This window comes from Triticum urartu, chromosome 3A, assembly GCF_056163025.1.
Source record: "Triticum urartu cultivar PI428250 chromosome 3A, HENAU_Tu73, whole genome shotgun sequence".
Lineage (NCBI taxonomy): Eukaryota > Viridiplantae > Streptophyta > Magnoliopsida > Poales > Poaceae > Triticum > Triticum urartu.
The window spans coordinates 106341893-106364966 of NC_141875.1; the positions used below are offsets into that span (position 1 = coordinate 106341893).

The 23074-nt window shown below is 48.0% G+C and overlaps 1 protein-coding gene and 1 pseudogene across 1 annotated transcript; one reads left to right on the plus strand and one right to left on the minus strand.

The window, feature by feature from the left end:
• Positions 1-2594: 2594 nt before the first annotated feature.
• Positions 2595-3821, minus strand: LOC125543121 (glutathione S-transferase 1). Its single transcript, XM_048706372.2, has 3 exons — positions 3637-3821; positions 3502-3550; positions 2595-3392 (listed from the first exon to the last, which is right to left on the minus strand). The coding sequence occupies exons 1-3, from the start codon at positions 3784-3786 to the stop codon at positions 2902-2904; spliced, it is 690 nt and encodes a 229-aa protein (XP_048562329.2). The 5' UTR covers positions 3787-3821; the 3' UTR covers positions 2595-2901.
• Positions 3822-16956: 13135 nt separating this feature from the next.
• LOC147978799 (uncharacterized) lies at positions 16957-20440 on the plus strand (annotated as a pseudogene).
• Positions 20441-23074: the final 2634 nt, after the last annotated feature.

The window sequence follows — 23074 nt, forward strand, 5'->3', positions numbered from 1 at the left end:
AGGCCGGGCGGCGAGGCGCGGCCGGGGACGGTGGCGGGTCGGTGGCGCTCACCGGCGCGGTCGGTGGCCGGCCCGGTGCGGCGGCGCTTGCCGGCGCGGGGTGGCGCGGCGGCCGGCAAGGTCGGTGACGGCGGCAGGTGGCGGCTCGGGCGGCGGAAGGAACCGAGCGGCGGGGCGCGGAGCGATGGGCCCCGAGGGCCCGCGCTGGGCTCGGCGGGCCTCAAAGGCGGCGGCGGCGGTTGCCTCGTGGCGGCGGTGGGGGCGGAATGGACATGTCCGGCCGGACGTAAATTTGTCCGCCGGCGCGTGGAGACGAAGGGGACTAGGGTTTGGACGAAAGGGATCCGGAATTTGAAGGAGGGGGTCTATATATAGAGGTAGAGGGAGTTAGGAGAGTCCAAATAAGGTGCAGTTTTCGGCCACGCGATCGTGATCGAACGCTCTAGATGATGGAGAGGGTTTTGATGGGTTTTGGGCCAAAATGGAGGGGTGTTGGGCTGCAACACACACGAGGCCTTTTCGGTCCCTCGGTTAACCGTTGGAGCATCAAACGAAGTTCAAATGGTACGAAACTTGACAGGCGGTCTACCGGTAGTAAACCAAGGCCGCTTGGCAAGTCTCGGTCCAATCCGAAAATGTTTAATCCCCACACACGAAACAAAGGTAGAAATGACCACCGGAGGGGAACGAAGCACCGGAATGCAAAACGGACAACGGGGAAAATGCTCGAATGCATGAGATGAACACTTTTGCAAATACAATGCAAATGCAACGGACAACGGGGAAAATGCTCCAAATTGAATCCTACTCGTCCATCCATCGCTGACCGTGTCCTACTCCCGTTGCGCTAGTTACCAATCCATATATGCCCTCTCCAACAACCACAGAACCACACGTACGAGCCAACTTTACTTTTCGCCGTCGGAGCAAAATTCGCGCGCCGGTCATCCTAAACCCAAATCAGCGATCGCCCGGCCAGAAACTCGCCGTAGTGCCGTTCTGGTAGCGTGGAAAGAGTACTTCTGTCATGGAACCAAGTCAGCCTGAGCCTGAGGAGTTCTCGACTGCCACCGCGGGCGAGGTGCTAAAACCAATGGAGGCACCATCCGATAGTGAAGGATGCCCCATATGCTTGGGTCAAGAAGAGGTCATGGAGACCGCTTGGATGAAGACACCGTGCGGACACATCTTCCATGGATGGTGCGTGGAGAGGTGGCTCAAGATGAAGGGAAGTTGCCGCATGTGCCGGCGCCAGCTTTCGGTACCGCATGTTGATACAAAACAAGATGTTCCATTTATACATCCCTTTGAATTGATGGCGATAGAGTCAATGTGGAGGTTTCCTCACATATTCCCAGATCCAGATGGATTTTTCTCAATGTATACGCAAGATATGTTTGAAGGCCATTGAAGATGATGTTGCCATGTACATTATGCTTTCGGTAGCTCTACATATGAGACCGGTGCTAAGAATGTTATGCAAAGTATGGATATCTTCACTTTCAAACAAATAGAACACGTGCTTTCCGAATGCATCAGAACTTTCACGTGAGAATCCTGTATACTTAAAAAGTCATCCCACTATCTTTTTCTCTCTTGACAGACAGCTTATCCACATCAGCAACACTACCACATCGACACTTTATTAGGGCCTTACATGCGGGACACAGCACTATACAAAACAACCACGTTAGCTTTCAGTTACTGCCGGTAGGACCCACGAGAGAGGCTACCCATGGACGTATCCTTTCGTCATCCAACCCAACCCATCACCCCCACATTCCTCTCACTATATTCTGGTGCACCGTCCCACCCAAGATCCCGTCTCAAACCCCGTGCAGGACTGGTGGGTCGGCTCCTCTATGTCCGCTACACTCTAATTTGAAACCGATGTTTGTAGTTATTGTGTTCACTCTTATTTGATTCTTATGTCAGCTGCTTCCCTGTTGTCTGTGATTTATGTCCAGCCATCATCCCACTGTGATTTCAGAGGTGTAGATGTAAAAGATGCAACGACGCACAATAAATACTCCCCCCATTCCTAAATATAAGTCTTTTCAGACATTTCAAATGAACAACAACATACAGATGTATGTAGACACATTTTTTAGTATAGATTCACTTATTTCGTTTCGTATGTAGTCACTTGTTGGAATTTTTAAAAAGACTTATATTTGAGAACAGAGGGAGTATATAGTACAGCATGCATATGCATGGTCTCGATGAAACCGAAGTGATGCTAGAGGTACGTTGGTTTTTATCCACTACTTGGAATAAAAATCCACGAAAATACTACTAGTATCCACTGCTTACTTGTTGGAGGCGTGGAAGCGTGGGTGCGAGCCCTGCTTGGCTCGGTCCTTTGTTCGTTGGTACGGACCCGAAACACGCCCTTTAATTCTCTTTCCGGAGCGAAATTAAAATTAAACGGCAGGCAATCACGACTTGTAATAAATAAATAAACTGCTAAGCCGGCGGTTTGGAAAACGAAATCTGAATGGACGCCAAGCTTGATGGATGCATGGGCAGATTGAAAGGTGGTTTGGCGTATTTCCTACTACGATTTCACGGCTAGAGAGCCCTGCACATACACGTATCCAAGATGTAGTATATATATTTGCTTTGGATCCATTATGATCTCTAGTACTAGGACGTACGGATTAGCAGCATTGACCAGTCCGTTGTTTATTTACTAATAGTGCACAAATTAAAGCAAGGAATCCAGGCTCGCACGAACAGAAGCGCAAGCGGACTCCTCGTGCTGCTGAAACTGAAAGCGTATACTCGATTGAACTAGACGGGCAGATGATCACCCGCAGCCACGGGAGGTCTCTTCTCTTGAATGGAATCATCACCGGCACGGCACGGCACGGCACACACCCGCGCGGAGTGCATAGACATCTAGTACTGCGCACCTAGCTTAAACTCGGTAGGCATATGCTTGCAGACCCTCTGCACCGCCGGCCTGGCCATGAGCATCTCCCACCAGGCCTTCACCTTGGGGTACTCATCAAACACCTTGGCGTACGGGGTGGTCATGAAGTAGAAGGTGAACGGGATGTGGTTCAGATCGGCGAAGCTGATGGAGTCCCCGGCCAAGTAGCTGCTCTTCTCCAGCCGGGCCTCGTAGATCCCCAGCACGCCCCTCAGCCGCTCCAGGCTCTCGTCCACGACGCTCTGGTTCGGCGTCGCGCCACCGCCAGGGATGATGAAGGGAATGATGATGCACTCGAACACCACCGGCGAGATGGCCGGGTAGTACTGCTGGGCCTCCACCTCCGTCCACATGTCCACCACTGCTAATTCTTCGATTCCGCTGTTTTCTCCGAGGAGGTCCAGGCCGGCTGTCCCCCCGTACTTGCGGAGGATGTACTTGGCGATGGCGCGCGACTCTGCACTCACTCATCCATTTGTTAGACTAGAGAAACGAACCAATGGATTTTTAACATGATACTCTTAGACAGGAATGATTCGTGTGTACTGATGTGTTAGAAGGCTCACCGAACAGGACGAGATCGCCATCTTGGAACCCAGGCATCTTCGCAAACGGCTGCAAGGAAGAAAAACACGTAGCATCTCTGTCAGAAATCATCACCTGAACCTGATACGGTGACGGACTAATTGTCGTCTGCTTACGTTTAGCTGGACGTGTTGGGGCCTCTTGTGCTCGCCGGCGACGAAGTCGATGGGCACGAGCTCGTACTCGGCGCCGACCTCCTCCAGGAAGAGCAGCACCCGTGCGACGTTTGTCAACATCGGGTGCCCGAACACCTTCACCGGAGACATGTTTGTCCGTGAACGTACGTGATGGATGCTCTACAGGCAGGAGAAGGAGCAAGACTCTGCTCTGTAGCGTGCGCGTGTGTCAGTGTGTGGAGGAGGCCTTGGATGTTGATCTCCATTTATACGCAGAGCAGGGAGCACCACACCCGGCCCGCGTGGCCCAAGGAAAACTTTTTAGGTAGTGTCTAGACCTGCTTTATTTCATTTTTGTTCCGCCGCCGGCTGCTACTCCTGTCATTTTTCTCCTCGTTCAGTTGAATGCTACAAGTTCCGAGAGTTAAGCTTGCCAGCGATGAATCATTTTCCAACTTGCCAACGCCTTGCATGTCCTATAAAAAATCAACTTGCATGCTACTATTACGTCGCTAGCAGGTGGCCCATTGGTAGGCGACACATCACTTTCCATGGCTCTAATTTTTCCTGTTTGATGCTTGTGGCCTTAATAGCAAGAGAGACTTTCCACGGCTCTGGCTCTCACCAGCTAGCGAGATATTCGTCAAATAGTTCGTTTAGGTGGCTAGAGCATGGAATAACTTATTCTATTCTTAAACACAAAGTATTAAATCATTCTCTCCATATATATACTAAGAAGACTAGGCCTGTCAAGGTTCGAATTTTTTCTGGTTTTTTCGGAATTTTTTTTTCATCCCTGCCGGTTGAGCGACACGTTATGTGCCCTTGTCTATCTCCGCGTGTGCAGTGCATCCTACGGGAGAGTTCCTTTGTTTTTTTATGTTTGTTTGACTGCACGTTTTGCATGGTCAAATTGACATGCCCGTTTCAGATTTTCTGGGTTGTTTGCTCCGTTCCACGCGTCCCTGCATGGGACATGCATGTGGCTGGTCCAGTTCACATGGCCCTTTCAGATAGGCACACTAGAAAGAAGGCAGTGTGCTCGGAGGGGCCCGTTAGTTGATTCCCATTTTTTTTTCATTGAAAAGTTTGGCCATGGTCACGCATGACCCTGAGTTAGCTGGAAGTATGATGTCCATAATTGAAAATTTTAATATGTAGTCGTCAGACGTCGCCCCTTATCTACGGTCGGCCCCATCACCTTATTTTTTTAACATCAGTACAGACACAAGTGCTCATATACACGCGCATACACTCACTTTTGTGAACGTACACACGCATACCCTACCTCTATAAGCATCTTCAAAAGACTGAGCCGGTATATCATCTTAAGATTCCTCATCACCTCATTTGCATGTTCAATTTCCTTCATGCAAAAAGTCCGTCGGTTTCAACGAGAGATCACGAGCACTTTGAAAAGTTGTTCCGGATTTTTGGGGATAAGCACATGTGTACTGTTATTACAAGTCTATACTCCTACGTATATTTCCTGTTCTAGAAATTGTGGATCGCTGACGGCAGCGAGGACAACAAAGGCAGCCTGACTTTTCTTGCCATCCCATCCTTGGGTACATGCCGGGCGGGCTGCGGCGTGGCGGACTGGCGGGGACACGGCGAAAGCGAGGAGAGGTGGCAACAGCATCTGGTCCAGCATCAACCACGACGGCAATAGCTGAAGGAAAATATAGAAGGTCTCATCTGCTGTGCTCCTCATGTGGTCACAGTGCATCTCCGTGTAACATCGCCGCCGGCGGCTATGACCGGCTACGATATACGACGACAACAAGATGACTTCATGTGGCAACCCCTGCGGTCTTGCCTGACAGGAGACGACGACACTTGAGGTTCATCATCCCATCCTTTATTTTCTTTCAGGGGTTTCACCATCTCATCGTGGAGGTATACTCTCACGCATGCATTACTTTTTTTTTGCAGGGTGCATGCATTACTTTTACGCATGTAGTTCCTCGTACTAACTTATCTTCCATTGTCCATTAATCTTTTTTATCTCCCACTGACTATGGCGTATGGCAGTGTAATTTTCTTATACTCACTCAGAAAAAAATGTGTACCTTCTTAGATGAAAAAAGTGCATACATTCCTCATAAAAAAATGCAATTTCTATCCTCTTAGGAAAATGCAGTATATACTCACCCAACAAAAAAAAGGGTATTTGATCTATCATCAAAGTGCAGTATATTTATCACAAAAAATAATAATTCAAAGTGCAGTATATAACCCATCACAAAAACTATGTGCTCACTAAAAACTGTAGAATATGGTATATACCCTTTAATAAGTTTTACATATTTGTGATAATTTGTCTCATCAAAAGTAGTGTATACATGTCATATATATATATATACTTATTTGTGCTAACTCGTTTCATCAAAAGAATGTTATATACTACACGGTTGTAAGTAACAGTATATACTCCAAATTTTAGTACAACAACGTATACTTCAAACTAGTATCATGTGTACTACTTCCAATGGTTAACGAATGAAAAACAAATGATGTCCGCTATTCCAACCAGTCAAACAAATTTGAAGGACGAATGGTTGTTCCTAACTTCTAGGGTGTACCTAACGCGTCCAAAAAAGGTTGTTAGATTTTTTGACAAATTGGCTGAGTTGTTGTTATTCCTAAGGATGGGGCGTGGGAGTACATACTCTTGGGAGTATAAAAGAGGAGTCGTGTGTGTGTGCGCGCGCGCGCGTACACGGGTACAAACCATTTCTCACCTTTCATAGATAGTATAGGAACAATGGTTTAATCGGAGAGCTACCAAAATGCAAAGGAGAGAAGTGGCTTTGTATCAAAGAACTCCAAAACACACTAAACACACTTGGCTTATGTGAAGCTTAGGTATGGCAAGTGGCATGCAAATGGAACAACGGGGAACCAAGATATTGTAGTGGCAAGTAAATATCCACCATGATTACAAAGCAAAGACAAGTTTATCTTAAAGGATAGGGATTATGTTCAAGGAAACTCACATGCAAAGATAATGCAACTCGTGGTACCAAAGGAATGAGCTAAGCACCAAAGACGATGTGTACTTCCTTTTTACATATCCCTGTTTCCTATGGCATATCATTACAGGAGTATTACTATCGTCCAGTCCCGACGTATACTCCCCCTCCAATGATTAGCTCATTGTTGGTGAGGGTGTTCTTAGCACGAGTGGGAATCTGCCTTCATTTGATCTTGGTTAGGTCATAGGGACATGTGGTAACAATTATCAACCCATAATGCTCTCAAGATTCCCTCCGGTTCACCCTTCCCGGGGAGTTTCCCCTATACGTCCAGAATGTGCCTAAGTGTCGGAACCCCAAGTGTCTGAAGCCGGACACACGCGGGGGGTTCATCCTTGGATCCAGCACCATCTCACCACACTTGTGTACACACCATGTGGACACACACAAGTTTTGGGGCCATTCCCACCCTCCGAGGCTTGATTTACGACGAAACCCTAACCCGTTGACTGCGCGGTCTACCCCTTTGACTTCATCCCACCGGCGGTGCCCGGGTGGGCATATGCCTTCATTTGATCTTGGTTAGGTCATAGGGACATGTGGTAACAATTATCAGCCCATATGCTCTCAAGATTCTCTCCGGTTCAGCCCCCCCCCCCCAAGGGAGTTCACCCTATACGTCCATAATCTGCCTAAGTGTTGGAACCCCAAGTGTCTGAAACCGGACACACGCGAGGGTTCATCCTTGGTTCCAACACCATCTCACCACACTTGTGTACACACCATGTGGACACACACAAGTTTTGGGGCCATTCCCACCCTCCGAGGTGCGATTTTCGACGAAACCCTAGTTCTGTTGACCGCGCGGTCTACCCCTTTGACTTCACCCCACCGGCGGTGCCCCGGAGGCATACTTCTAAGAACAACAACCAGCTGATCCCTTTTTTTCCTGGATACATCTCTGAATCTAAGATGATGATCAGCATACATCATATAGGGATGGGATCCATAGCTTAGTGCAAGGAAATGTCTGCTTAACTTGCTCAGTTTTCTTAGAAGTATCCTTAGCATTTTCTCTGTTTTTAGTGACAATGCATACTGTGACAATGTACCTAATGTGACACTCTACTATTTATGTCAATTTGTTTCATCAAGTGTGAAGAGTGGAACAGACATGGATGTTACTGAACTTCCTCACTTGGCATATGCATATTCTGGCATCTTAAGGTTCTGTGTAGGACGTGAGTATTCAAGTTAATGCTCATTGTGTGTTAACAACATTTACTTTAGAATAGCCAGCACGCTTCCTACTACGAGCTAAACAGTAGAGTATCTAACACAAAACATGAAGTTCATGGAGTTCTTGGAGTGCATGATATATCCTGCTGTTCTGGAAATGAGTTCTTGGAGTGCATGTTATATCCTGATGATGTGCTACACCAACTATTACAAGGTAATGAATTAATTGCAGTAGAGTAACTTCCTGATGTCAATGATTGCAGATCACAGGACTGGGAGTATACTTGCATCGGGAGGAGCATTATCTTCTTCGTGTGGATCATTGTCTTCTCCGAGTGGAGTGTAGTTCAAGTCCGGAAGCACCACAGATGCTGTTTCTACTCAGTGACAAGGATGCGCTTGAGCGCGCCGACCTTGTAGTCGACGCCGAAGTGGAGCCGACATCCCCCAGGTCCCAAGCCCTTAGCAGACTAGATCACTGGCCCTGGATCGATGAGGTGACTGGATGACGAGCAGCACCTAGGCCGGCAGGTGTTGGGAGAGCAGAACCAGGGGTGGTGGCGACGCACCGACCTTCTCCCCTCACCGGCGCTCTGCTCCTTCTGGGTGGGGGTCGCCGACTGGCATTCTGCTGCAGGGTGTGAGTCGTCGGCTAGCGTGCTGCTGTTGGGACGATCGGTGAGGCCAGTCGGTGTTGTACATCGATCGGCGAGGAGATCTGAGTCCTGGGGAGATCAGTGAGGCCAGGTGTTGTTGGCCCGATCGATTGACCAGGTTCTGGGAACAGGGCCTGGCGTGATCAGTGAGGTTCTGGGGGAACTGGATCCTCTAAAGTGGAGGAGGCAAGTCAGGTATGCTACTGTTGGGGATCGTAGCAGAAATTTAAAATTTTCTATGCATCACCACGATCAATCTATGGAGTAATCTAGCAATGAGGGGAAGGGGAGTGCATCTACATACCCTTGTAGATCGCTAAGCGGAAGCGTTGCAAGAACGCAGTTGGTGGAGTCGTACACATAGCGATTCAGATCACGGTCGATTCCGATCTAAGCGCCGAACAACGGTGCCTCCACGTTCAACACACGTGCAGCCCGGTGACGTCTCCCATGCCTTGATCCAGCAAGGAGAGAGGGAGAGGTTGGGGAAGACTCCGTCCAGCAGCAGTACGACAGCGTGGTGGTGGTGGAGGAGCGCGATACTCCAGCAGGGCTTCGCCAAGCACTACGAGAGACGAGGAGGGAGAGAGGTAGGGCTGCGCCTTGGGAGAGAGAGACTCGTGTGTTGTGCAGCACCAAAACCTCCACTATATATAGGGGCAAGGGCAAGGGGAGGCGCCCTAGGGTTTCCCCTAGGGGAGCGGCGGCCAGGGCAGATGGGATCTCCCCCTTGGGTGACTTGGCCCCCAAGCCAGGAGGTGGGAACCCTAGATGGGGCGCCCCAAACCCCCTGGTCACGTGGGAATAGGTGAGGGGGGCGCACAGCCCCTTAGTGGGCTGGTTTTCCCCCTTCCCTTGGCCCATGAAGCCCCCCAACACTTGCCGGGGCTCCCGAAACACCTTTCGGTCATGCTGATCATCACCCGGTACCTCCGGAACACTTCCGGACTCCAAAACCCTTCGTCCAATATATCAATCTTCACCTCCGGACCATTCCAGAACTCCTCGTGACGTCCGGGATCTCATCCGGGACTCCGAACAACATTCGGTAACCGCGTACATACTTTCCCTATAACCCTAGCGTCATCGAACCTTAAGTGTGTAGACCCTACGGGCTCGGGAATCATGCAGACATGACCGAGACATCTCTCTGGTCAAAAATCAACAGCGGGATCTGGATACCCATGTTGGCTCCCACATGTTCCACGATGATATCATCGGATGAACCACGATGTCAAGGATTCAGTCAATCCCGTATACAATTCCCTTTGTCTACCGGTATAGTACTTGCCCGAGATTCGATCGTCGGTATCCCGATACCTTGTTCAATCTCGTTACTGGCAAGTCTCTTTACTCGTTCCGTAACACATCATCCCGTGATAAACTCCTTGGTCACATTGTGCACATTATGATGATGTCCTACCGAATGGGCCCAGAGATACCTCTCCGTTTACACGGAGTGACAAATCCCAGTCTCGATTCGTGCCAACCCAACAGACACTTTTGGAGATACCCGTAGTGCACCTTTATAGCCACCCAGTTACGTTGTGGCGTTTGGTACACCCAAAGCATTCCTACGGTATCTGGGAGTTGCACAATCTCATGGGTCTAAGGAAATGATACTTTGACATTAGAAAAGCTTTAGCAGACGAACTATACGATCTTGTGCTAGGCTTAGGATTGGGTCTTGTCCATCACATCATTCTCCTAATGATGTGATCCCGTTATCAATGACATCCAATGTCCATGGTCAGAAAACCATGACCATCTATTGATCAACGAGCTAGTCAACTAGAGGCTTACTAGGGACATGTTGTGGTCTATGTATTCACACATGTATTACGGTTTCCGGTTAATACAATTATAGCATGAACAATAGACAATTATCATGAACAAGGAAATACAATAATAATCACTTTATTATTGCCTCTAGGGCATATTTCCAACAGTCTCCCACTTGCATTAGATTCAATAATCTAGTTCACATCACTATGTGATTGTAATGAATCCAACACCCATGGGGTTTGTTCATATCTTGCTTGTGAGAGAGGTTTATCAGTCAATGGGTCTGAACCTTTCAGATCCATGTGTGCTTTACAAATCTCTATGTCATCTTGTAGATGTAGCTACCACGTGCTACTTGGAGCTATTCCAAATAACTGCTCTACTATACGAATCTGGTTTACTCCCCAGAGTAATCCGGATTAGTGTCAAAGTTTGCATCGACATAACCCTTTACGATGAACTCTTTTACCACCTCCATAATCGAGAAAATTCCTTGGTCAACTAGTTACTAAGGATAAGTTCGACCGCTGTCATGCGATTCATTCCTGAATCACTCTTGTACCCCTTGACTGACTCATGGCAAGACACACTTCAGGTGCGGTACTAAGCATCGCATACTATAGAGCCTACGTCTAAAGCATAGGGGACGACCTTCGTCCTTTCTCTCTCTTCTGCCGTCGTCAGGTCTTGAGTCTTACTCAATACTCACACCTTGTAACACAGCCAAGAACTCCTTCTTTGCTGATCTATTTTGAACTCCTTCAAAATCTTGTCACAGTATGTATTCATTTGAAAGTACTATTAAGCGTTTTTGATCTATCCTTATAGATCTTGATGCTCAATGTTCAAGTAGCTTAATCCAGGTTTTCCATCAAAAAACACTTTTCAAATAACCCTGCATGCTTTCCAGAAATTATACATCATTTTTGATCAACAATATGTTCACAACATATACTCATCAAAAATTCTATAGTGCTCCCACTCACTTCTTTGGAAATACAAGTTTCTCATAAACTTTGTATAAACCCAACATCTTTGATCATCTCATCAAAGCGTACATTCCAACTCCGAGGTGCTTACTCCAGTCCTTAGAAGGATTGCTGGAGCTTTGCATACTTGTCAGCATCTTTCAGGATTGACAAAACCTTCTGGTTGTATCACATACAACCTTTCCTCAAGAAAAATGTCGAGGAAACAACTTTTTGACATCCTATCTGCAAGATTGAAATAATGCAGTAACTTCTAACATAATTCCAACAGACTCTTAGCATCGCTACAAGTGAGAAAGTCTCATCGTAGTCAACTTCTTGAACTTGTCGGGAAACATCTTAACGACAAGTCGAGCTTTCTTAATGGTGACACTTACCATCATTGTCTGCCTTCCTTTTAAAATCCATCTGCACCCAACAGCCTTACGACCATCAAGTTGTTCTTTCAAAGTCAATACTTTGTTTTATACATGGATCCTCTCTCGGATTTTTATGGCCTCGAGCCATTCGTTGGAATCCGGGCCCACCATCGCTTCTCCATAGCTCGTAGGTTCATTGTTGTCTAGAAACATGACTTCCAAGACAGGATTACGTACCTCTCTGAAGTAGTACGCATCTTTGTCGACCTATGAGCTTTGGTAGTGACTTGATCCGAAGTTGCATGATCACTATCGTAAGCTTCCACTTCAATTGGTGTAGGTGCCACAGGAACAACTTCATGTGCCCTGCTACACACTAGTTGAAGTGACGGTTCAATAACCTCATCAAGTCTCCACCATCCTCCCACTCAATTCTTTCGAGAGAAACTTTTCCTCGAGAAAGGACCCGTTTCTAGAAACAATCACTTTTGTTTCCGGATCTGAAATAGGAGGTATACCCAACTTTTTTTGGGTATTCTATGAAGATGCATTTATCCGCTTTGGGTTCGAGCTTATCAGCCTGAAAATTTTTCACATAAGCATCGCAGCCCCAAACTTTTAAGAAACGACAGCTTAGGTTTCTCTAAACCTATAGTTCATACGGTGTCGTCTCAACGGAATTGTGTGGTGCCCTATTTAAAGTGAATGCGGTTGTCTCTAATGCCTAACCCATAAACGGTAGTGGTAATTCGATAAGAGACATCATGGTATGCACCATATCCAATAGGGCGCAGTTGTGATGTTCGGACACACCATCACACTATGGTGGTCCAGGCGGTATTAGTTGTGAAACAATTTCCACAATGTCTTAATTGTGTGCCAAACTCGTAACTCAGATATTCATCTCTATGATCATATCATAGACATTTTATCATCTTGTCACGACGATCTTCAACTTCACTCTGAAATTACTTAAACCGTTCAATAATTCAGACTTGTGTTTCATCAAGTAAATATACTCAGCATCTACTCAAATCATCTGTGAAGTAAGAACATAACGATATCCACTGCGTGCCTCAGCACTCATTGGACTGCACACATCAAAATGTATTACTTCCAACAAGTTGTTTTCTTGTTCCATCTTACTGAAAACGAGGGCTTTCAGTCATCTTGCCCATGTGGTATGATTTGCATGTCTCAAGTGATACAAAATCAAGTGAGTCCAAACGATCCATCTGCATGGAGTTTCTTCATGCATATCTATCAATAGACATGGTTCGCATGTCTCAATCTTTTCAAAAACGAGTGAGTCCAAAGATCCATCAACATGGAGCTTCTTCATGCGTTTTTATACCAATATGACTCAAATGGCAGTGCCACAAGTATGTGGTATTATCATTACTATCTTATATCTTTTGGCATGAACATGTGTATCACTACGATCGAGATTCAATAAACCATTCATTTTAGGTGCAAGACCATTGAAGGTATTATTTAAATAAACAGAGTAACCATTATTCTCCTTAAATGAATAACCGTATTGCGATAAACACAATCCAATCATGTCTATGCTCAACGCAAACACCAAATAACAATTATTTAGGTTTAACACCAATCTCGATGGTAGAGGGAGCATGCGATACTTGATCACATCAACCTTGGAAACACTTCCGACACATATCGTCATCTCACCTTCAGCTAGTCTCCGTTTATTCTGTAGTCTTTTATTTCGAGTTACTAACACTTAGCAACCGAACCGGTATTTATTACCCTAGTGCTACTAGGAGTACTAGTAAAGTACACATTAATATAACGTATTTCCAAAATACTTCTGTCGACCTTGCCAGCCTTCTCATCTACCAAGTATCTAGGGTAGTTGTGCTTCAGTGACCGTTCCCCTCATTACAGAAGCACTTAGTCTCGGGTTTGGTTCAACCTTGGGTTTCTTCACTAGAGCAGCAACTGATTTGCCGTCTCATGAAGTATCCCTTCTTTCCCTTGCCCTTCTTGAAACTAGTGGTTTTACTAACCATCAACAATTGATGCTCCTACTTGATTTCTACTTTCACGGTGTCAAACACCGAGAATTGCTCAAGGATCATCATGTCTATCCCTGATATGTTATAGTTCATCTCTAAGCTCTAATAGCTTGGTGGCAGTGACTATAGAGAACTATCACTATCTCATTTGGAAGATTAACTCCCACTTGATTCAAGCGATTGTAGTACTCAGACAATCTGAGCACATACTCAACGATTGAGCTTTTCTCCCTTAGTTTGCAGGCTTAAGAAACTTGTCAGAGGTCTCATACCTCTTGACGTGGGCACTAGTCTGAAATTCAAATTTCCGTCTTTGGAACATCTCATATGTTCTGCGACGTTTCAAAAACGTCTTTGCTGCCACAATTCTAAACCGTTAGTATTACTCACTGAACTATCACGTAGTCATCAAAACGTGTATGTCAGATGTTTCCCAACATCTACAGACGACGCTCGAGGTTCAGCACACCGAGCGGTGCATTAAGGAGATAAGCCTTTTGCGCAGCAATGAGGACAATCCTCAGTTCACGGACCCAGTCCGCATAATTGCTCCTGTCAACTCTCAACTGAATTTTCTCTAGGAAGATATCTAAAACAGTAGAATCAAAGCGTGAGCTACGACATAATTTGCAAAGACCTTTTGACTATCTTCATGATAATTAAGTTCATCTAATCAAATTATTTAATGAACTCCCACTCAGATAGACATCCCTCTAGGCATCTAAGTGATACATGATCCGAGTCAACTAGGCCGTGTCCGATCATCACATGAGACGGACTTGTCATCATCGGTGAACATCTTCATGTTGATCGTATCCACTATACGACTCATGTTTGACCTTTCGGTCTTCCGTGTTCTGAGGCCATGTCTGTACATGCTAGGCTCGTCAAGTTAACCTAAGTGTATTGCGTGTGTAAATCTGGCTTACACCCGTTGTATGCGAACGTTAGAACCTATCACACCCGATCATCACGTGGTGCTTCGGAACAACAGACCTTAGCAACGGTGCACAGTTAGGGGGAACACTTTCTTGAAATTATTGCGAGGGATCATCTTATTTATGCTACCGTCGTTCTAAACATATAAGATGTAAACATGACAAACATCACATGCAAATCATAAAGTGACATGATATGGCCAATATCATCTTGCGCCTTTGATCTCCATCTTCGAGGCGCGGCATGAACACCATCGTCACCGGCATGACACCATGATCTCCATCATCGTGTCTTCATGAAGTTGCCTCGCCAACTATTACTTCTACTACTATGGCTAACGGTTAGCAATAAAGTAAAGTAATTACATGGCGTTTTCATTGACACACAGGTCATAAATAAATTAAGACAACTCCTATGGCTCCTGCCGATTGTCATACTCATCGACATGCAAGTCGTGATTCCTATTACAAGAACATGATCAATCTCATACATCACATATATCATTCATCACATCTTTTTGGCCATATCACATCACATAGCATACCCTCCAAAAACAAGTTAGACGTCCTCTAATTATTGTTGCATGTTTTACGTGGCTGCTATGGGTTTCTAGTAAGAACGTTTCTTACCTACGCAAAACCACAACGGTGATATGCCAATTTCTATTTACCCTTCATAAGGACCCTTTTCATCGAATCCGATCCGATTAAAGTGGGAGAGACAGACACCTGCCAACCACCTTATGCATCAAGTGCATGTCAGTCGGTGGAACCTGTCTCATGTAAGTGTACGTGTAAGGTCGGTCCGGGCCGCTTCATCCCACAATGCCGTCGAATCAAGATAAGACTAGTAACGGCAAGCAAATTGAACAAATCATCGCCCACAACTACTTTGTGTTCTACTCATGCATAGAATCTACGCATAAACCTGGCTCTGATACCACTGTGGGGATCGTAGCAGAAATTTAAAATTTTCTACGCATCACCAAAATCAATCTATGGAGTAATCTAGCAACGAGGGGAAGGGGAGTGCATCTACATAACCTTGTAGATCGCTAAGCGGAAGCGTTGCAAGAACGCGGTTGGTGGAGTCGTACACGCAGCGATTCAGATCGCGGTCGATTCCGATCTAAGCGCCGATGTCAAGGTTTCAGTTAATCCCGTATACAATTCCCTTTGTCTACCGGTATAGTACTTGCCCGAGATTCGATCGTCGGTATCCCGATACCTTGTTCAATCTCGTTACTGGCAAGTCTCTTTACTCGTTTCGTAACACATCATCCCGTGATCAACTCCTTGGTCACATTGTGCATATTATGATGATGTCCTACTGAGTGGGCCCAGAGATACGTCTCTGTTTACACGGAGTCACAAATCCCAGTCTCGATTCGTGCCAACCCAACAGACACTTTCGGAGATACCCGTAGTGCACCTTTATAGCCACCCAGTTACGTTGTGGCGTTTGGTACACCCAAAGCATTCCTACGGTATCCGGGAGTTGCACAATCTCATGGTCTAAGGAAATTACTTTGACATTAGAAAAGCTTTAGCAGACGAACTATACGATCTTGTGCTAGGCTTAGGATTGGGTCTTGTCCATCATATCATTCTCCTAATGATGTGATCCCGTTATCAATGACATCCAATGTCCATGGTCAGGAAACCATGAGCATCTATTGATCAACGAGCTAGTCAACTAGAGGCTTACTAGGGACATGTTGTGGTCTATGTATTCACACATGTATTACGGTTTCCGGTTAATACAATTATAGCATGAACAATAGACAATTATCATGAACAAGGAAATACAATAATAACCATTTTATTATTGCCTCTAGGGCATATTTCCAACAGCTACAATACTCTAACTTTCCTTCTTCACATCCACATGATTCAGATTATTTTCATCTAAGTTAACTTGCAAGAAATATATGTGTGATATCCATCTACTATAATTGCTTACAATCAAAATTATAGCTAATTTTTTAGTTTAGAAGATTTATATGAACAGTAAATTTGAATGTTCTTCACATGAATGATTTAGTTTAACTTCAAATAGTTATTACTAACAGTCTTGATTGTTAGAGTATATCTCCGTGTATCGCTTATGTATAGGAATATCCCAACCTACCTGATTTTGTATGATATGGTTGTGATCTCCCTTGGCCTTCAAGGCATGTAACTCTCATGTATTTCTATATATATGTAACACGAGGGCCGCCCCATGTGTGGCGCATTGCCTAATCATTCTCGTTTACTTGGTATCAGATAGATCGATCCTCTCCTCCTAAACCTTACCACGCCGCCGCCAGCCTCCCTGCTCGCCGCCACCTCGCCATGGAAGGAATCAGCGCCTCCACCAACTCCTCCCTCACCTCTCCCTCCCTACCCGCCTCCCACTCCACCACCGCTGCCCCCCTCGTCAACACCACCATGCCCGCCTCTGCCTCGCTGCTGTGCAAGTCGCTAGCGTGCGCACCCACGTGCCCATCACACTTGATCACCACACCTCCAACTTCGCCAAGTGGCAGATGCTCATCCGCGTCCTCCTCGGCAAGTACAACTTGCTTCCCCACGTCACCACCGTCACGGCCGCGGCGGAGCACACGCCGGACTGGACCCATGCGGACTACGTCATCCGGTCCTGGCTGTACGGCTTTATCTCTGACGAGATTCTTGATATGATCATGACGGAGGATCAGACGACGCATGAGGCTTGGAATCTCATCTCCAACCTCTTTCTGGATAACCAGATGACCCGCGTGGTCTACCTCGAGGCCAAGTTTCGCGGCCTCGTACAAGGTGACCTCTCGGTCACCACGTACTGCCACCGCTTGAAGGCCCTCATCGACGCCTTCGCCGACGTCGGCACTCCGGTCACGGACCAAACCCTCGTCCTCAACTGCCTTCGCGGCCTCAACCCGTGGTTCGCCGACATCACCACGATCGTGACCATGTAGAACCTGCTCCCGACCTTCGGGCAGACGCGCTCTCTATTGGTTCTCCGCGAGACTCAGCTCGCCAACACCTCCGCCGTGGCGAACCAAACCGCCCTGTACGGCGGCCACTCCTCCCAGGGCTCCGGCCTTGGCGGCTCCAACTCCAACCGCGGCGACGGCAACCGTGGCGGTGGCAACTCCGGAGCCGGGAACTGGCGCAAGAAGCGGCAAGGCGGGCGATCCAACGGCAGCAACTCCGGCGGTGCCCGCGTCGGTGCAAGCGGCCAGCCCACGTCGGCCCATGGATCTGCTTCAACCCATACACGGGCCAGCCGCTGCAGCCTCAGGGCGCTCCCGCGCCGCGCTCGACTGGTGGAGCCGGCCTGCTTGGACCGCATCCCTCGGTGCTGCCACCGCCGAGGCGTTCACTTCCCTGGCTCCTCTCCATGGCCAAGCTTTTGGCACCAACGCTCCTTCGGTCCCCGGCTACAACCCGGCACCTCAGTGGGACTGCGCCGTGCTGATGGCCACCTTGAACAACGCCGCATCAGCCTCCAACGTCGGTGAGTGGGTCATGGACTCCGGAGCCACCTCTCACATGGCCTCCGACCCCGGTATGCTTCGCCATCTCCTTCCTGCTTCTTCCTCCTCCCTTGTCACCGTTGGCAATGGCTCTACATTACCCGTTTCTCATACTGGTGATGCTTCTATTCCTACTTCCGCTCGCACACTTTTTCTTCACAATGTTCTACTCGTCCCTCATATTGTTAAAAATCTACTATCTGTTCGTCGTTTCACTATTGATAACTTATGCTCAATCGAACTTGACCCCTTTGGCTTCTCTATGAAGGACCTTCACACCAGGGCCGTGATCCTTCGCTGCAATATCCATGGAGATCTCTACGTGTTCCCCTCCTCCGTCATCAACCATCACGCCCATGGACTCATTGCCACCACCTCCACCGAGCTTTGGCATCGCTGTCTAGGACATCCAGGTCACGACGCTATGTCGCATCTTCATAAACAGTCATATATTCCTTGTAATAAACCGGCTTCACACGTTTGTCATGCTTGCCAACTTGGCAAACATGTGCGCTTGCCGTTCACTAGCTCTACCTCGCATTGTGTCGAACCATTTCAGTTAGTACATTGTGATCTTTGGACATCTCCTGTTTTGAGCAACTCTGGTTTTAAGTATTACCTTGTTATTGTGGACGACTTCTCGCATTATATATGGACGCTTCCTCTTAGCAACAAATCCGACACCGCCGCCACACTTATTAATTTTGTCGCCTACGCCCGCACACAATTTTCCTGTCCACTAGTAGCAATGTAGGCCGACAATGGCACCGAGTTTCTCAACTCCACGATCACCACCTTCTTTGCCTCTCATGGCACTCATCTTCGTCTTTCATGCCCGTACACCTCCGCTCAAAATGGCAAGGCTGAACGTGTCATCCGCACCCTCAATGATGTTACACGCACACTTCCCTTTCAGTCCTCGATGACACCGCCCTACTGGGCGAAAGCCTTGGCCACCGCCACCCATCTCATCAACATACGACCCTCTCAGTCCATCGCATTCGCATCCCCTAGGTCCGCCTACACAATACCCTTCCCAACTATAGCATGCTCCGAGTCTTTGGATGTTTATGCTACCATAACCAATCCTCTATTGCCAAGCATAAGCTAGCGCCCCGTTCCGTCGCATGCATATTCCCTGGTTATCCCGCCAACCATAAAGGATATCGGTGTCTTGATCCTCAAACACGTCGCGTCATCATCTCTCGCCATGTCATCTTCGACGAGACGATCTTTCCCTTCTCTTCCTCTCCGGATTGCCTGTCTAACCCCCTCGCGTCGTTGGATTTCCTCCTCCGCCTCACAGCCACCGACACCACACCCGCCCTTTCTCATGTGGTTCAACCCGCTATGCATGCCACCCCTTCGCCTTCCCCCCACCCCTCTGCCCGCTTGCTCGTGAGCGCGCCTAGCCCTGCTGGACCACCTAGCCCGCCGCCCAGCTCTCCCATTCTCGCTGGCCCGTCGAGCGCGCCTGCCTCCCCGGGCCTTCGCCCGCACCTGCCTCTGGTTCGAGCGCACCTTCTCTCCCTGTCGTCGTGCACCGGCCACCCTCCCCTAGCAACACCCACACGATGCTTACTCGCACCAAGCGTGGTCTCTTTCAGCCCGTCGATCGTATGAATCTTATGGCTTTTGACTCTTCTATTTCTCCTCTTCCCAAAACATACTGGGGTGCTCTCAACGACCTACACTGGTGTCGTGCCATGCACGATGAGTTCGAGGCGCTTATCACTAACCGGACGTGGTCACTTGTTCCACGGCCACCTTGTGCTCATGTTATTTCAGGGAAGTGGATTTTCAAGCATAAGTTTCCTTCGGATGGACGGCTTGCTCGCTATAAAGCTCGGTGGGTGGTCCGCAGCTACTCTCAACAACCGGGCATCGACTTCGACGAGAAGTTCAGCCCGGTTGTCAAACCAGCCACCATCCGCATCGTCCTCACCATTGCGGTTTCCCGTGCATGGCCGATCCACCAGCTTGACGTCAAGAATGCCTTCCTCAACGACAACCTTGACGAGGAGGTTTATTGCCATCAGCCGCCTGGTTTCGTTAATGCCCGCTACCCCGACTATGTGTGCCGTCTTCACAACTCACTCTATGGCCTCAAACAGGCGCCCCGTGCATGGTACCAATGGTTCGCTCTCTACGCTCATCGCCTCGGCTTTGTTGCATCGAAATCGGACGTCTCCTTATTCATCTACCACCATGGACATCAGCTCGCGTACATCCTCTTGTACATTGATGATATTGTGATCATCGCTTCTACATCCGCGCTCCTTCAGCACTTGACACAATAGCTACACTCGGAGTTTGCCATGACAGATCTTGGAGACCTCTCATTTTTTCTCGGCATCTCGGTTACCCGGGACCCCAATGGGCATGGTTCTCTCCCAGCGAAAGTATGCCCTGGATCTTCTTCAGCATGCAGGTATGGCCGATTGTCATCCATCGCCCACTCCAGTTGACGTCAAGGTCAAACTCTCGACCACTGATGGTGCTCTGCTTGATGATGCTACTACCTATCAGAGTTATGCTGGTGCTTTGCAGTATCTCACTCTCATCCGTCCGGACATCGCCTATGTTGTGCAGCAGGCCTGCCTCTATATGCATGCTCCCCGCGAGCCGCATCTACACTTGGTCAAGCGTATTCTTCGCTACATCAAGGGTACACTCGACCTCTGCCTGCACATTCCTCGGTCGTCGTCCATGACTCTCACGGCCTACGCTGACGCTGACTGGGCGGGTTGCCCTGATACTCGACGGTCTACCTCAGATGTAACACCCCGGATGTAACCTTCCCTATTTGTACTCCAACTCTTGCCGTTTTCGGCGTTAAGTTATATTTATTTTCTCGGGTTTGGGTCTTTGTCTCCGTGTGTTGTTTTCGTTTTCATGCATCTCATATCATGTCATCATGTGCATTGCATTTGCATACGTGTTCATCTCATGCATTCGAGCATTTTCCCCGTTGTCCGTTTTGCATTCCGGCGCTTCGTTCTCCTTCGGTGGCCATTTCTAACTTTCTTTCGTGTGTGGGGATTAGACATTTCCGGATTGGACCGAGACTTGTCATGCGGCCTTGGCTTACTACCGTAGACCGCCTGTCAAGTTTCGTATCAATTGGACTTCGTTTGATACTCCAACGGTTAACCGAGGGACCGAAAAGGCCTCGTGTGTGTTGCAGCCCAACACCCCTTCAATTTGGCCCAAAACCCACCAAACTCAGCTCCATCATCTAGAGCGTTCGGTCACGATCGCGTGGCCGAAAACCGCACCTCATTTGGACTCTCCTAGCTCCACTTATGCCTATAAATAGCCCCCCCCCCCGTTTTCGGATCTCGGATCTCTCCCCGTCCAACCCTAAAAAAACAGATCCCCGCCACCGACGGACACGTCCGCCCCCGGCCGGACAGTGTCCGCCACCGCCTTCGTCCAACCGGGTCGCGCCAAGTGGCCGCGCCGCCTTCCACCGCCGCCGGGCCCGAAGGCCCAGGGCAGGCCCTCCGCCGCTCCCGCCCGGGCCGACGTCGCCCGCACCCCGCCGCCATCTCCTCCGCGCCGCCCGCCGCCCACTCCGCCCGCCGCACCGCCCGCCGCCCGCTTCGCCGACCGCCGCCGCCGACGCCAAGCCTCGCCGCCGCCACGGGAGCTCGCCGGAGCCGCCTCCCCACGCCTTCCTCCGGCCGGCCCCGGCCCCCTTCTCCTCCCCGCCGATGAGCGGCCTCGCCGGAGACCTCGGGAACCGTGCGTGCTACAGTGCAGATCTGAGATCTAAAATACCTAGGGCTGACTTTTCCCTCTCCTCCCAGTATTTTTATCCCTACTTTGACCGGTCGTATCTCCGCATCCGTAGCTCCGATTTGGGCATATAATATATCAAAATGTTCGTCTCGACGAGTACATCATTTCATTCAATTGCATCATTTTCATTTGAGCTCATCTTGATGCCCAAAATGCTGGTAGAAGGAGGCTTCGTGAGTTAATTGTCAGATCTGCTAGTTCATCTTAGACTTTTGTCATTTTTGCCATGATTATTGTGTGCATGCTATGCCTGTGAGTCCTTCATATGTTTTGTTAAGGATTTTGTATTCTTTCCAGAGGTGCAACCCATGCATTTTTAGGATGTGTGTGGTGACTTGTGCAAGCTTGCAAAGTAAGGCACCCGGTAAATCTGTTTTCAGGGACTTAGTTGTTTTCACTAAGTCTGGGATATTTTAGTTCATGATGCCATATGTTCAGCTTGTTTCCTAGTGATCCGTGCCTCTTTTGAGGATGATCAGTAAAGGAGTTTTGTTAATAATGTTATGCTCTATCCATACATGTTTTTGTTTGCAATTATGGAGCAACCTAGCTTGAGTCAATCGAGCTCTACTTTTGCTTCGTGGTGAATCTGGGCAGATCGTCAACTCGTTTGCGATTTTGCCGATGCTATTGTAGTTGATCCGTGCTTGCTATGCCATTGTTCTTGCCATGTCTAGCTAACATTTTGTGCATTCTTAATGGATGTATGCTTGCCTTGCCAGGACTTGCACTGTAGTGAGTGCATCGAGCTCGTTTACATGCCTTCGTGAGTTATATTTCAGCATGTCTCAGTTTTCACTAAGTCTGAAAACTGATTGTGCTTTTGCTATGTTCGTGTGCCCGTTAGTATATTTTGTGAACCCTTTTTGCCCCAGGTCACTTTGGGTCTTTTGTTAAGATTGTTGAGTAGCTCCATGCCATGTTCTTACTTGTCTTAATAAGGTCATGTGTCATGTTGTTTTGCTGCTCTGAAGAGGGCTTCGTGATCTGAAATTTCAGACAAGTGTTGATTTCACTAAGTCTGGAATCTGTTTTGCATTTGCGTTTTTGCCACGCTTGTTTGAACCTCATATTGGATGAATTGGCCGTAGCTCAGTGCTAGTATTTTGTTAAGAATCTTGTGTGAATCC

Bases quoted from the DNA above. Each gene is read 5' to 3' on its own strand.
- LOC125543121 (XM_048706372.2), bottom strand. From the start codon at position 3,786: ATGTCTCCGGTGAAGGTGTTCGGGCACCCGATGTTGACAAACGTCGCA. The intron at 3,551-3,636 runs GTAAGCAGACGA...TCTTCCTTGCAG, and splicing joins CCCAACACGTCCAGCTAAAC to CCGTTTGCGAAGATGCCTGG. The intron at 3,393-3,501 runs GTGAGCCTTCTA...GAGTGAGTGCAG, and splicing joins TGGCGATCTCGTCCTGTTCG to AGTCGCGCGCCATCGCCAAG.